The 12,551-nt window shown below is 28.3% G+C and overlaps 1 protein-coding gene across 1 annotated transcript in view; it reads right to left on the reverse strand.

Moving 5' to 3' along the window:
* The window catches only part of LOC107445282 (tachykinin-like peptides receptor 86C), an 81,757-nt gene that overhangs the window by 7,131 nt on the left and 62,075 nt on the right, over window positions 1-12,551 (reverse strand). The window contains exons 3-4 of the mRNA XM_016059640.5: window positions 3,356-3,506; window positions 1,961-2,157 (exon numbers count right to left, since the gene is read on the reverse strand). Coding sequence (XP_015915126.3) covers window positions 1,961-2,157; window positions 3,356-3,506 — 348 coding nt within the window. The remainder of the gene's footprint in view (window positions 1-1,960; window positions 2,158-3,355; window positions 3,507-12,551) is intronic.

The following is a 12,551-nucleotide window of genomic DNA, read 5'->3' on the forward strand; positions in this document are numbered from 1 at the left end:
CTAATTTTGGATAGTACCAATATTTCAACAAAGTGTAGTAATTATATAAGCTGATTACTATTTATAGGCAATTTTACAACAAAAAATTATATAAAAAATTCAGCAAAGTGATGACTTGAACTTGGAAATAATAATACATCTTAATAACAAACTTAACAACAGTTTTTCTAAGGCGCTACAGCCAATAGAAGGCATCTGCTTTCTCACTCTCATCTTAGCACTACTACCACCGTATCTCCTCCGGCTACTATAGGGGTGTTAAATTTTAGGGAACTATCACGTGTACGGAACTTTTTCCCTGATCAAAATCGGTATATGTTTACTAATAATACATTTTCGATACGCAAAAAAATTTGCATGAAAAAATAATCGCAGGAAATTATTTTGCGAGAATCAATTATCAAGTGAAGGTGATTTAAGTAAGTATTAAAAATTTAACACTAAAGCATAAAAGTATCAAAGTATTTCGGATTATTTTAAAAAATAATATAGTTTGAAGCACAACTTTTTTCTGCCTAAGATCTAAATTATAAAGGAATTAAATTACAAATAATTCAAGAAAAGCTTGTAAATTGTACATACCAGTATCATAGAATTTTGTACGAGTATTTCAAAATGTGTGAAAAAAATGCCTGTACAAATAACATTTTAAAATATTCATAAAAAAAATCCTTAAACATCTAAATTGATTTTAGTTAAATCAATTATGTATTTAATAATTTTACTTAAAATAGCATACATTAATAAACAAATAAAAATTAATAGGTAAACTTAAATAAAAAAATTTTATAAATATAACATATAAAGTAAAAAAAATTCCACTTTTGAAATCCCTTTATTGCCCTTATTATTCTATGAATTTAAAATAATATATTTATGCTGCAAATACATAACTATACTTTTTTCTTCCTTGTTAAAATTTCTCAGAAGAAGAGAAAAACAAATTAAAAAAGTTATTTTTGTGAAATCCGTAGTTAAGTAAAATATTTAATTAAGGCATTCTCCGGCACTTTAGTGCTGCTCTAATAATAATTAATTAAGTTAGGTGCTAGTTCTGAGTATTTTTACTAATTAGGTGATGTTTACTATGCAAGGCATCAGGGCTGAAAAGTTCAGAATTGTCTTAATCTATTATTGCGCTTGCTTTTTTTTCACTGTTGGTTTTTATAATTAATTTTTAAGCAAGGGTGTTCCCAAATACTTAACCGTTTCCTAGCAAAATATAAACAGTCAATTAAGGGATTAACTATTTTTAGAACATATGATTGTAAAATAAGAAATGCAAGTTTCAAATCACGGAAATTTGATATCGAATCTTCGAATGTCTAGTATGGTAAAACAAAATTGTCCTAGTTGTATAAGATCGTTTCGAAATGTGAGTATTTCACTATATTTTAATAAACAACTTTTGCTTTTGCAAACACAGTTCTTAACTGAAATCCTTGACGCAACAAGGGGTGAATCTTAGCTCACTAAAAAACCAGACAATTTTTTACTGAAATTAAATTTTCTTAAGAATGCAAAAGATATTTAAACTCACTCCTCGTACTTTGAACTATCTGTATGCCAAATTTCATCGCTTTCGGTTGGATGATTTTGGAGTTGATACATGACACACACAAACACACAGCTACAGACAGATAATAAAAATTTTTGGAAATCTGTTTTCATTCTAAAATAATTTATTTTGGACCAATTTGCATGATAAAATAATTTGTGACTAGTCCGTTTGTAGGATAAAATTATTCGTAAAGAGTCCGTTATTACGATAAAATTATTTGTAAAGAGTCCGTTAGTAGGATAAAATTATTTGCAAAGAGTCCGTTATTACTATAAAATAATATGTGAAGAGAACGTTCTGACGAAAAATAATTTTTACGAGGCTGTTTATGTATCAAAATTGCTCTAAAAAGGAACCCAGAAATTTTAAATTTGCAAAGATTTATTTTAAAAGTCGCACCTTGCATTCATGATGTAGTAGACTATGGGATTGTAGCAGGAATTAGACATTGCAAGCCAATATATTGCAAGATATACGTGTTGAATAAAATGTGTGTGCACTACATCGCTGTTGTAATATATGTAAAGAAAATATATGTGATACGGTAGCCAACATATAGCAAAAAGCAACATCACTGCAACCAGCATGTGAACAACCTGAAAATAAATAAACAAAAGCTTCACAAAACAGTTACTTTTCTTTCAAACAAAAAACGAATCATATTTATTACTCATTTAATTTGAAACTTGAAAATACAATTAAAAACTATATTAATTTTAACGCACTATTAAATATATCATACGCATAAATCACAATTTATAATAATTTTCCATTCGTTGTTATAAATTTATAATTTTTTGAAAAATTATCCATGTTTAATAGTTTTAAGTTTTATTTTTCCCTTTAAGCAAAGTTTAATTATTATAAATATGTTTTTGCCAATTAAAAGATTTCATGAGAACAATTTTCATTTAAATTATTTTAAAAAAAAATTTATTACTTGAATGAAAATTAATATATATAAGCTTAAATAACTATAAACTAAAAGCAGTTGTTCAACCATAACAATAAATGCTTAATAAATTACAGGTTATGGACTTTAAATAGTACTGAATAGGGAATTTTTACCAGATAAATCACTCATCTCAGCTTGCTAAGGAAAATAAATATTAAAGGGTTAAAATATTTAATTCCTTAATTTAACCCATGTGTAAAATTTGTTTATTTATGCCTTAGAGAAATGAAGCATTTGGAAGGGCGTGCATAAATGATTGAATTGACAACTTTCACAAAGGAACTATACACGATGCTAGAGGGAAAACCAGAATAATAAGCATAAAGAAACGCGAGATGCGTGGAGGACGTATCTAAGGAACATGATAACAAGCAGGCAAGATGCAGAAATAAATAGTTTTTAAAAAATTTGTTGTGCACAAAATCTGTGCAAAATCTCAATTTTGTGTTATAAATTATCATTAGTTATGACCTGTATATGTAGGGATGCAGAGCGCAATTGAGTTAGCTACCTTAGAATCCTGTAGGATTCTTGCTTATTATTATGTTTTTGACGTAAGCGTAGATTTTTGAAAACTAATTCTGAACCATTCTGTATGTTTAGATAAAAAAAGCCTTAAACATTATAAATATTTACTTTAATAGACTTTCCATTTCAAGAAAAATATTTTCGTATTTTATGATCCATGCTTAAAGAATGTTACAGTTCCTTAATATATTCAGAAACATAATGCATATCTATATATAATTTCTTCTTTTAAAAGCTTTAAATTGAACGCATGTTTTGATAGCACATTCTGAAACAAAAGAGGATCACAATTAAAGTAAAAATATATTTACCCTTTGTTTGGATTTAATAACATTATTTTGAGGGTCAGTACTTTCACCTATTACTTTGCTTCCCCAAAGTATACATCCAATCCACGTGTAAGTAACAGCCATGCAGCACATCGGAATGATGTAAGTGACAACCAGGAAAATAATGTTGTACCTAAAATGAATTGAAGTACTATTTCTTAACTTCCTTTTGAATATAATTCTACTAGCAATGAACAAATTTCTAGGTCGCAATTTATATTTCAATTTTATGAATGTTTTTCATTTTTAAAATTATTTTTTAATTAGTTCATCAATTTTATCTATGTTATCAGCCTGAGATTAAAAATTATTAATAAATATCCCTCGTAATATTAAACATAATAAAAAGTTCTTCACAAACCTTAACAAAAACAGATTTTTTAAATAAGTGAATCTGGTGGCATAAATGAGGGGATTTATTTAAAAGAAAAAACTACGACGATTAGTAAGCATTAAAAGCATATGACACGACTATGATAAAATTAAAACGCTTTTTTAACAGAATTCATAAGTAATTTAAACTGTTTCGTATGATCCTTCATTTCATTCCACTGCTAAAAAAATACCAAAAAAGTTATATACAATTTGAATGGAAAATCACGCGCTTTGAAAAGTGCACCGACAGCTAAAATTCATTTTTAGGAAAATATAAAGAAATTTTAGGTTTTTTTTCTGCGTTCTCATTAGGTAACAAGATTTATTTTCCCCAATTTAAAAAATTAATTACAAAGTCCGCCATAACTGAAATATTTAAAAGGGCAGCTATTAATTTCATCTATTGCACTGCGTATACATGCTACGCGAATCACTAACTATTAAAAGTCATATTTGTTTTGAAAAAATCCCATTAATTTATGGCTTTCCCACGTCAACAGAACTGTATATTGCTGCAAACAAATAAATTTACCGGACGCCTTTTAGTATTATTCAAATGAGCTGCAAGTTCTACAGATGAATAAACAGATACGAATTAAAACATAAAAAGCATTTATTAACTCTAAAGGAATTAATTAATATTTATAAATCTTAATTAATCGAACACTAAATATCCAACATAAAAAATTTCGATAACGTTGCCATAAGCAGAACTAAAGTAAAACAATAAAAATTAAATGGAAGTGGTAGCAGTTACAGTCACATAATATTAACATAATTCAGAACTAGTTTCAACTACTTGTTTTAAAAGTTATTGAGTTTGAAAAGATTTGGTGTTTAGATTGAAGTTAGAATTTAAATTTGCAGATGGTCCAAAAATAAACCATAAGTTCATGCTCCATAACTAATTTATTTTAACATAGTTAAGAAAAAGTCCAAAAATTATGCTTGAAATTTGAAATATATTTATTTTTCCCCATTCAAGGAAGGAATATTTAGTTTTAAAACTATTCTGATTGAAACAGTCACTTTGATCAAAGCAGAATTAATTGAAAATAGTAAGTTTTGATATAGGCGAAGAGAAGGTGGGAAAAGGTCATGAGCTCCGAAAGTGCACCACCGTTCAAAATAGAATCAAAATAGGTAGTGGCAATTAGAAGTTATGAAACAGAAATAAAATTTTAATCCGAAGTTATAATAAATTTATGAAATGCTTGCCAATAATAAGTAAGTAATCCATAATTTGGTAAGGTAACTATTAATAATTGGGTACTTGCATCTAATCACATGGTTGTGAGTCACGTGTCAATGTTACAACTAATTGGTCTGGGTTTAATATCACGCTAAATCAATTTCCGGATCAGATTTAATTAGATAACTGTAAGGGACGGCACGCGCGCTTATTGGCTGGTCCACGCGTGACGTCGGTAGCGAGTATCCAATTTTCTGAGTTATAATTGCTATTTAATGTGAGCTTCATAAATTTAAAATATATTGGTAATGGAAACTTAATAATGTATATGAAAAACCAAAAATTTACTGTAAACATTAAGTAGTCTCTCATATTCATGTAAGGAAAAGCTTAAGTATGGAATTTGAAAAACTACTTAAAACAATATATTAGTTATTACATTGATTGAAAAAATAATTAAATGAAATATGAAATTATTTTGAAAATAATTGAAAATAGTTTTGCCTATTACGTCATGACGTGAGAATTGATTCCCTGAGTTTCTTTACTACTACGAAACGGATCATGCATTTCCATACCCTTTTGTTTTTTCTGTAATTGAATTTATTTAAATCGGCCATCACTTTTGAGACACCTATATACAGAAAAAAATTCTGCGTAGAGAAAAAGTAAAATTACCGTAGTGAATGTAATAATATTTCTGGTAAAAAAAAAACGTTCTGGTTAATAAAATCTAGTTCTAATCTAAAACTTCTTAATCTAGTTCTGGTTAATAAAACAAAAATATACGATATTTAAACTACTTATTTTGTAATTTTTAATTTTATATGGTAGTGGCTTACCAAAAATTTGGTTTATAAAATTGCAGTTCTTATTACCAAACATTTTGTGAAAAATACAAAACTTGAAAGTAAATTTAACCTAATAATTTGCTCCAGTGTCTAAGGTATCATGATAAAATTATAAAAATTTTATCACGCATTGTACAACTATATTTTATCGTTAATTTTTCCAAATTATATACCAAAGTGCTTCAATAGGAAATTACCGGGACTTCTAGTGTTCCCATAGAGCCGGACACACGCTAAATGTTACCATATTCTGGTAGTTTTGAGCATTTTTCCACTCGGCGTAGTATTTCTGAGCAACTCATCCCTTTAATCCAGTGTTTCCCAAACTTATGACTTTTGCATACCCTTTCAAAATTTTTCGTAACGCTGTGTACCACTAATAAAAAAATGAATGAAAGAAATGAAAAAATGCACAAAAGTTTAAAATCACAACTGGCTGTTGACGCCACTAATTATTAACTGTTAACTCTGCAAAAAATAGCCGTAAAATATAATATAGCCGAAAAATACGTAATCGTAAATTTTCATGGCTAGCTGCGTTTTTAAATGAAATTTTTTGAAATTTTCGTTTGTTGCGAGATAATTCGCATAATAACGCGTACCCCAGCTAAACTGCTCCCGTACCCCTGGGGGGTACGCGTACCACACTTTGGGGAGCACTGCTTTTACCCATTAGGTGCCAAAGCTCCAGCTATGAGAGAAACTACTGATTATTTTTTCCTGTTTTTACTTTATCCATTAATTTAAAGTTTATTAAGTGTTCAAATTTTAAAATGAAACTGGGAAAATTCTAAAAAAAATTGGTACTTTTTTATTTTCCTTCAGTATTTTGAACATCTTAAGAAGTTTTGAACATCTTAGAAGCGGAACATCTTAAGAAGTAAGTCTTCTCGAATACCTTTCTCGTGTTGATTCGAAATACCTATTATAAGTAGGTAACAATGACTTCCCTGTTTGTCGGTCCTGATATGAGAGCTTTTACAGGAAGTAAGGTCACTTGCTCTCCCTTTCAATTAATGGGGAGTGCAATGGTATTAATTAGACATCTTAAACTGCCTGATAGTTCTGGAATGCAAATTGGGTAGTCTTGCACATTTGGTGAAGATGGTCCTCTTAGAAATCTAAAGATTGACTATTTTGCGCTGTTCGTAAAATATGACCTGGCATGAAATATAATAATGCCAAAACCAAATAATGATGTGAGATTTGATGGAATAAAACATTTTTTTCGAAAGTAGATATTAACAATCAAAATGCAAGTTAAGTAAAAAAAATACACGGTTGAAGTATAAAGTTAATTAGCAAATAGAGTGCTCACAGATGCAAAATAGCCACGCAAAATAACAATTGGGAAAGAAAACAAACACGCTTTCATAGTGTAAAATAGTTCATAGTTTCCTTAGTGCAGTAGAATAGAAAGATTTTCTAGTTGCTAATTTTTATTTAAATTTTTTAATTTCATTTATGGTGAGAAACCGCTCTACCTGTTTAAAATAGCAGACGGTTTTACAAATCGCAGTTGAATAATCGAAGGTATTTCGAAAATATGTGTTCCCCTGAGCCGTAATGGCTCTGGAGTAAGAGTGCTCTACTCCCAACGAGGTGACCCGGGATCGAATTCTCAGACACGGCTGGTCGATGTGAATTCCACAACCGGATCGCTGACGTAAAATATGCTCAGTGGTTGACGGATCATGGGCTAGAGTCCCCCTGCCATCAGGCTAACCATTGGAACTTTTCGCGTTTTTCCTCTCTATGTAATTCAAATGCGTTTCAGTTCCATCAAAAGAGACCTCCAGGAAGGCAAATTTCTCCCAATACTTGATCCAGGAGTTTCCTTGTCTTCTGGATTGGGATCAAAATTACAAGGCCTCGGAGGATTTCACTTTGGTAGTCGTAAACTTAAAATTAGGTTGGCTGCTCAACGATGGAAATAAAATAAAATAAAATATGTTCATCTGTCATTCGGCGTCAAAGCTTCCATTGCGAAGAAAAATCTTTCTAATCAGAATTAAATGAAAAGAAGTATTTCCTCCGTTAAATAATATTTCATGTGAAAGAGAACAACATTCATGTTTCATTCATTACAAAATAAATGTAAATTCAACTTACCTTCGAATACATTTAAATATAGCGTAAAGTATATTAGTTTCCTAATTGTGGATAAAAGTTTAATGCTCACTCGTAAAGTAAGAATAATGAAACTTTAAATAAATAAATATTATAAGAAAAGGTGCAAAATTGCTTTAGAATACTCGCAAATTAGCAATTTTTTTTTAATTTAACGTTAAAATAAGTAATGGTCAAAAATAAAAATATGCCGTATTAATACAAATATGAATAACATGGAAATAGTTTATTTAATGAAAAGCATTACGTAAGTGTATAGTTTACTAATTTTCTAAGTTTACAGTTATTTCGCATTCCAATAATCGACAAAAACATGAAAATAATTTAATTTAATTACACTTTTACGAGAATTCCAATGGCAAAAATAAATTTAAAACCAACGTTACTATACATGAGATCATTAAATAAATTGGAAATCATCTCTTTAAAAATAAAATTAACTTTGCTATGTTCGCGAGTGATTATTGCAAAATATTAAGAAATATTTAGTAGCGATTTATAAAGCAGATAAAATATTACATTTCAAGAAATTTCAATAAAAACTCAAATCTTATCTCATCATTTTCACACTCATAAATTAATGAGATGGCATTAAATAAAAATCTATTTCTTTTGAAACTTAATATTGAAAGCAAATTCATATTTTTGAATTAAACTCCAAATATTTTTATAATTATATAGTTTTTATTGAATATGCAAATGATGTTCCCCATTTAATACTTCCTCATAAATATGCAAAAGGTTTTTTTGATAAAGAATTGATGATTTATTTAAAACAGATTTTCCAGCCATTTTCTTAAAAGCTTTAAAAAGTATGAAAATCAGAAATTAAATTTATTTCTTAACCGCGAAAATTATCATAACTGAAGTTAATAGTTACCTAATGTGCTTTTCTCTATCTTTAAATTGATTTATTTATAAGAAAAGATTTTTTCTTCATATTTTTAAAGCTAAGTATAAATAACTATTACGTTAAAGAAAAGTTTTTTTTTTAAACAAAAATATTAAGCTCAGTCAGGTAAAAGAAAATCTAGGCATAAAGGACATTTTTTATTTAAAAGATATTTAGAAAATAATTTTTCACGTTAAAGGAACAAAGGGTTTCTTAGCGTTTGCATTTCTTAATTTAGCTTAACAAAATCGAAATTATAGCTTATTGTAAATATACCTTTTATGTTCGAAATATTTCAAAAGTATTATCTTTGAAACAGATAAATCAGTTTGGATGTTTAATAAAGTAAGTCAATTTTATCTGTTATGTAAAGTTAAAATAAAAACTAAGCCATTTAAAAACATACGAATTGTTAGGTGTATTGCAGTTGCCTTGTAATATAAAACTGATAGCTTTTCTTAAAAAATCTCATGAGAAATATTGTGAAAAATTTGCATAATTAATATCATTTTTAGAAGTTTTGAAATAAATAAACATTTTGATTAGAATTTAATAACATTAATTTATTTAAAATTAATTTAAAAACATATTTACCAGAACTAGGATTGCATAGTTTTTAATACATTACAGTAAATGTAATGAATTGTAATATCATTTTAAGCCCCTTGCTTTAAAAAAAATGAAACCATTGAAGATTTTTGTGCTCCTTTATTACTTCTATACTTTAATTCTTTTATTTTTTTAACTCTATTGTAATGACCAAGTAGTTAAATTTGAGTACAGAAATATTGTACCATTCTTTCACAATGGCTGCTCTTCTCTTAATTGCTGATAAAACTTTCTTACTTATTAACAGAATTTCTAAAAAATATGTAACGTGTAAAATGTTTACTTGTTCTAGAACAAAATTTGGCATTCTCATGAGAAACATAAACATTTTTCAAGCCATATCTGTCTGAATTCTAATAGTTAGCAAGAACTAAAATATCATGTTTAAACTACCTAATCAAAAGTCAAGGAGTATCAGAAACTCATATATCAAGCAAACTCATGTACGAAACTCATATACTATTAATTTTTCTTTAAATTCCGCAATCTATCATGATTGAAGGCTCTCCAAACTATTAGTCATCTTCATCTCATTAAACAATAGAAGCATTATTCTCTCAGTCGATTTCATATTTATGTCATGTCATTAATGTTTGTATTCATTCTGATCGTCAGAATTTATCAGAAAAAAAATATTTTACATTTATCAGAAAATACAATTTTATTTCATCTCATCATTACAAGACCTGATTTTTTTCCGTTAATGTCGATTTTCTTAATAGATTTTTGTTTGTTTAAAAATGTGATGTTTACTCCATTTACATTATATTTGATTAAAGATTTTTCCAAGGTGTGATGAAGTTATTTTTTAAAATCGACAAAAATATTAAATAATCTTTTAGTTTGAAGAAGTTTAGTTTAGTTTAGTCAGAAAAATATCTTTTAGTTTGAATAAGGATTGTTCATATTTCTACCCGACAGTTTTGCTTTCTTGGCATGAATGTTGTTTGTGTTTTCATTCAAAGTTTAATTCTAAGGCATTTAAATTTTTGCACTGTCTTAAAAATATAAATTTTAACGACAAATTACGATATTTGAATAAAATCGATTTGATAGTTCCTGAGAAAAATATATCGCTGATATTGTAGTTTCGAATCTCCAAGTAATTTAATACACATGGAGAAAAAAAATCTGGTAAAATTACTATTTAACATATCTAGTAAACCAAATTATAAATCTGGTTGAAAAACGAAATATAATATATTTAAACCATTCATTTAATAATTTTACAGATGATTGGTAATAGTTTACAGGAAATTCAGTTTCTCAAAAGCATGGATCTTATTACCACACATTTAGTAAAAAATACCAAACGGAAAAGTAAATTCAACAGAATAAATTATTTTAATGACATGCTTCAAGGTATTATGAAAATATTACTAAATTTTACCACATTTAATCTACTGTTATAAAGCTATATTTTGCTGTTAATTTTACAAAAATCATAACCGAAGCGCTTTGTTAAAAATTACCTAACATTCTGGTGTTTCCATTGTACCAGAAATACGATAAGTTTTATCATATTCCAGAAGATTTTTTCTACATTTTTCTTTCTCAGTGTAAGTTAACCGATTTAATAAAATTATAAACTTCTAAAAAGTTTAAAACTAGAAGAGGTTTAGAAATACTCTGATTCAACTTAAAATCATTACATTTTGAAAATGCTCGTGAGATGCCAGAACAGTACTAAAAAAATTCAAAATACTGAGCAACTTCCAAATGCTATAAAATCCCTGTAGATATGAGAGACACTTCAAGTGACTGGCAAAGCGTGACATGCAAGTTTGCTGGTTTCTATGTCCCTGAAAAAGTAAGGCACACAAAAGGCACACCAATCATGTATAGGAGGCAGAATTATATAACAAGCGATTTTAAACATGATGTATTCAATTTCTTGCACGCAATTTTTTAATTTTAAGAACTAGGGTAGACCAAACAGTGAAGGAACACTACCCAGTGATGGAACAATTCATATATATTAATTAAAAATAAGAATTTGAAAGTTTTTCTTTAGATTAATTGGTAACAATAGCAGGAAGTCATCTAGCAATGTTTTGGGTTACCTGGTCAAATAGACTTCTCCGGAAGAAATTTTGAATTTGTTATTATCTCTACAACACCTTGTTTCTTTGAAAAAATTATAAGGTGAGTGTTTGTATTTATATGTTTCAAGTGGAATTAATTGCATGTAATAGTTTTATTTTTCACACTGTGAAAAAGAGAATTCGAAATATAGTTATTGAAGTTACGTTTTATTTTTTTTATGCATTATAGCATAATGAAGTACTGAGATAAGGGGGTGTTTACTCACTGGATCACCAAACGATGAAAAACCAGTGAAGGAACAAGTGTTAATTTACTAGGTTTTCTTCTAAGTTAATGAAAATAAAAGATAAACTTTAATTTTCTTGTACCTTTAGCGATGTTCCGCATCAAAAGTATGTTAAAAATACGAAAAACAACTTCTAACCAGTGAGGGAATAGGCATGTTCCTTTACTGGGCATAGATTTCCCAGTGAATGAACAGTATGTGTTAATATGTTGACACTTTAATTTTCAATTCATGATTACAAAAGAAAAGTTAACATTTTCCATGTATTTATATGCTATAATTTCAAGAATAAGCTTGTTTTAAAATATTTGTATGGCTAATAAATTCATAAAGAGCATTAAAAAATAACCAAAATTAAGTGTTCCTTTACTGGGTGTTCATTCACTGGTAAGAGTTGTTCCTTCACTTGATCTTCTTACTACTCGTTATTTGAGCCTCCAAGACTTTAAAACAATATTATGTAAGTTCTCTGCAATTTTTTTTCATAATTTGCAATTAGTAACAAATATGCTGACGCTGTCATTTAACTAAAATTACGAATTTTGAAATTAATATTATTTTTTAAGCGGCAAAAGAAGCTTAAGTGTTCCTTCACTGGTTAGTTTACACTATTCAATTTCTTGCGTGCACTATTTAACTATAAGAACTATATGATTTGAGCCACGAGTACTCGGGCACAAATTCTGTTCCCGGTCTCGTATCTTCAGTAGTAGATAAATCATAATTTAAAATCTCCTTGTCTTCGGGCTAACCGTGGGAGGATTTTGTGGTCTCGTGATTTTATGTTTGTGTACCTG

This window comes from Parasteatoda tepidariorum, chromosome 6 (genome assembly GCF_982258835.1).
Source record: "Parasteatoda tepidariorum strain Cologne lab strain chromosome 6, Ptep-v5.0, whole genome shotgun sequence".
NCBI classification, from domain to species: Eukaryota; Metazoa; Arthropoda; class Arachnida; order Araneae; family Theridiidae; genus Parasteatoda; species Parasteatoda tepidariorum.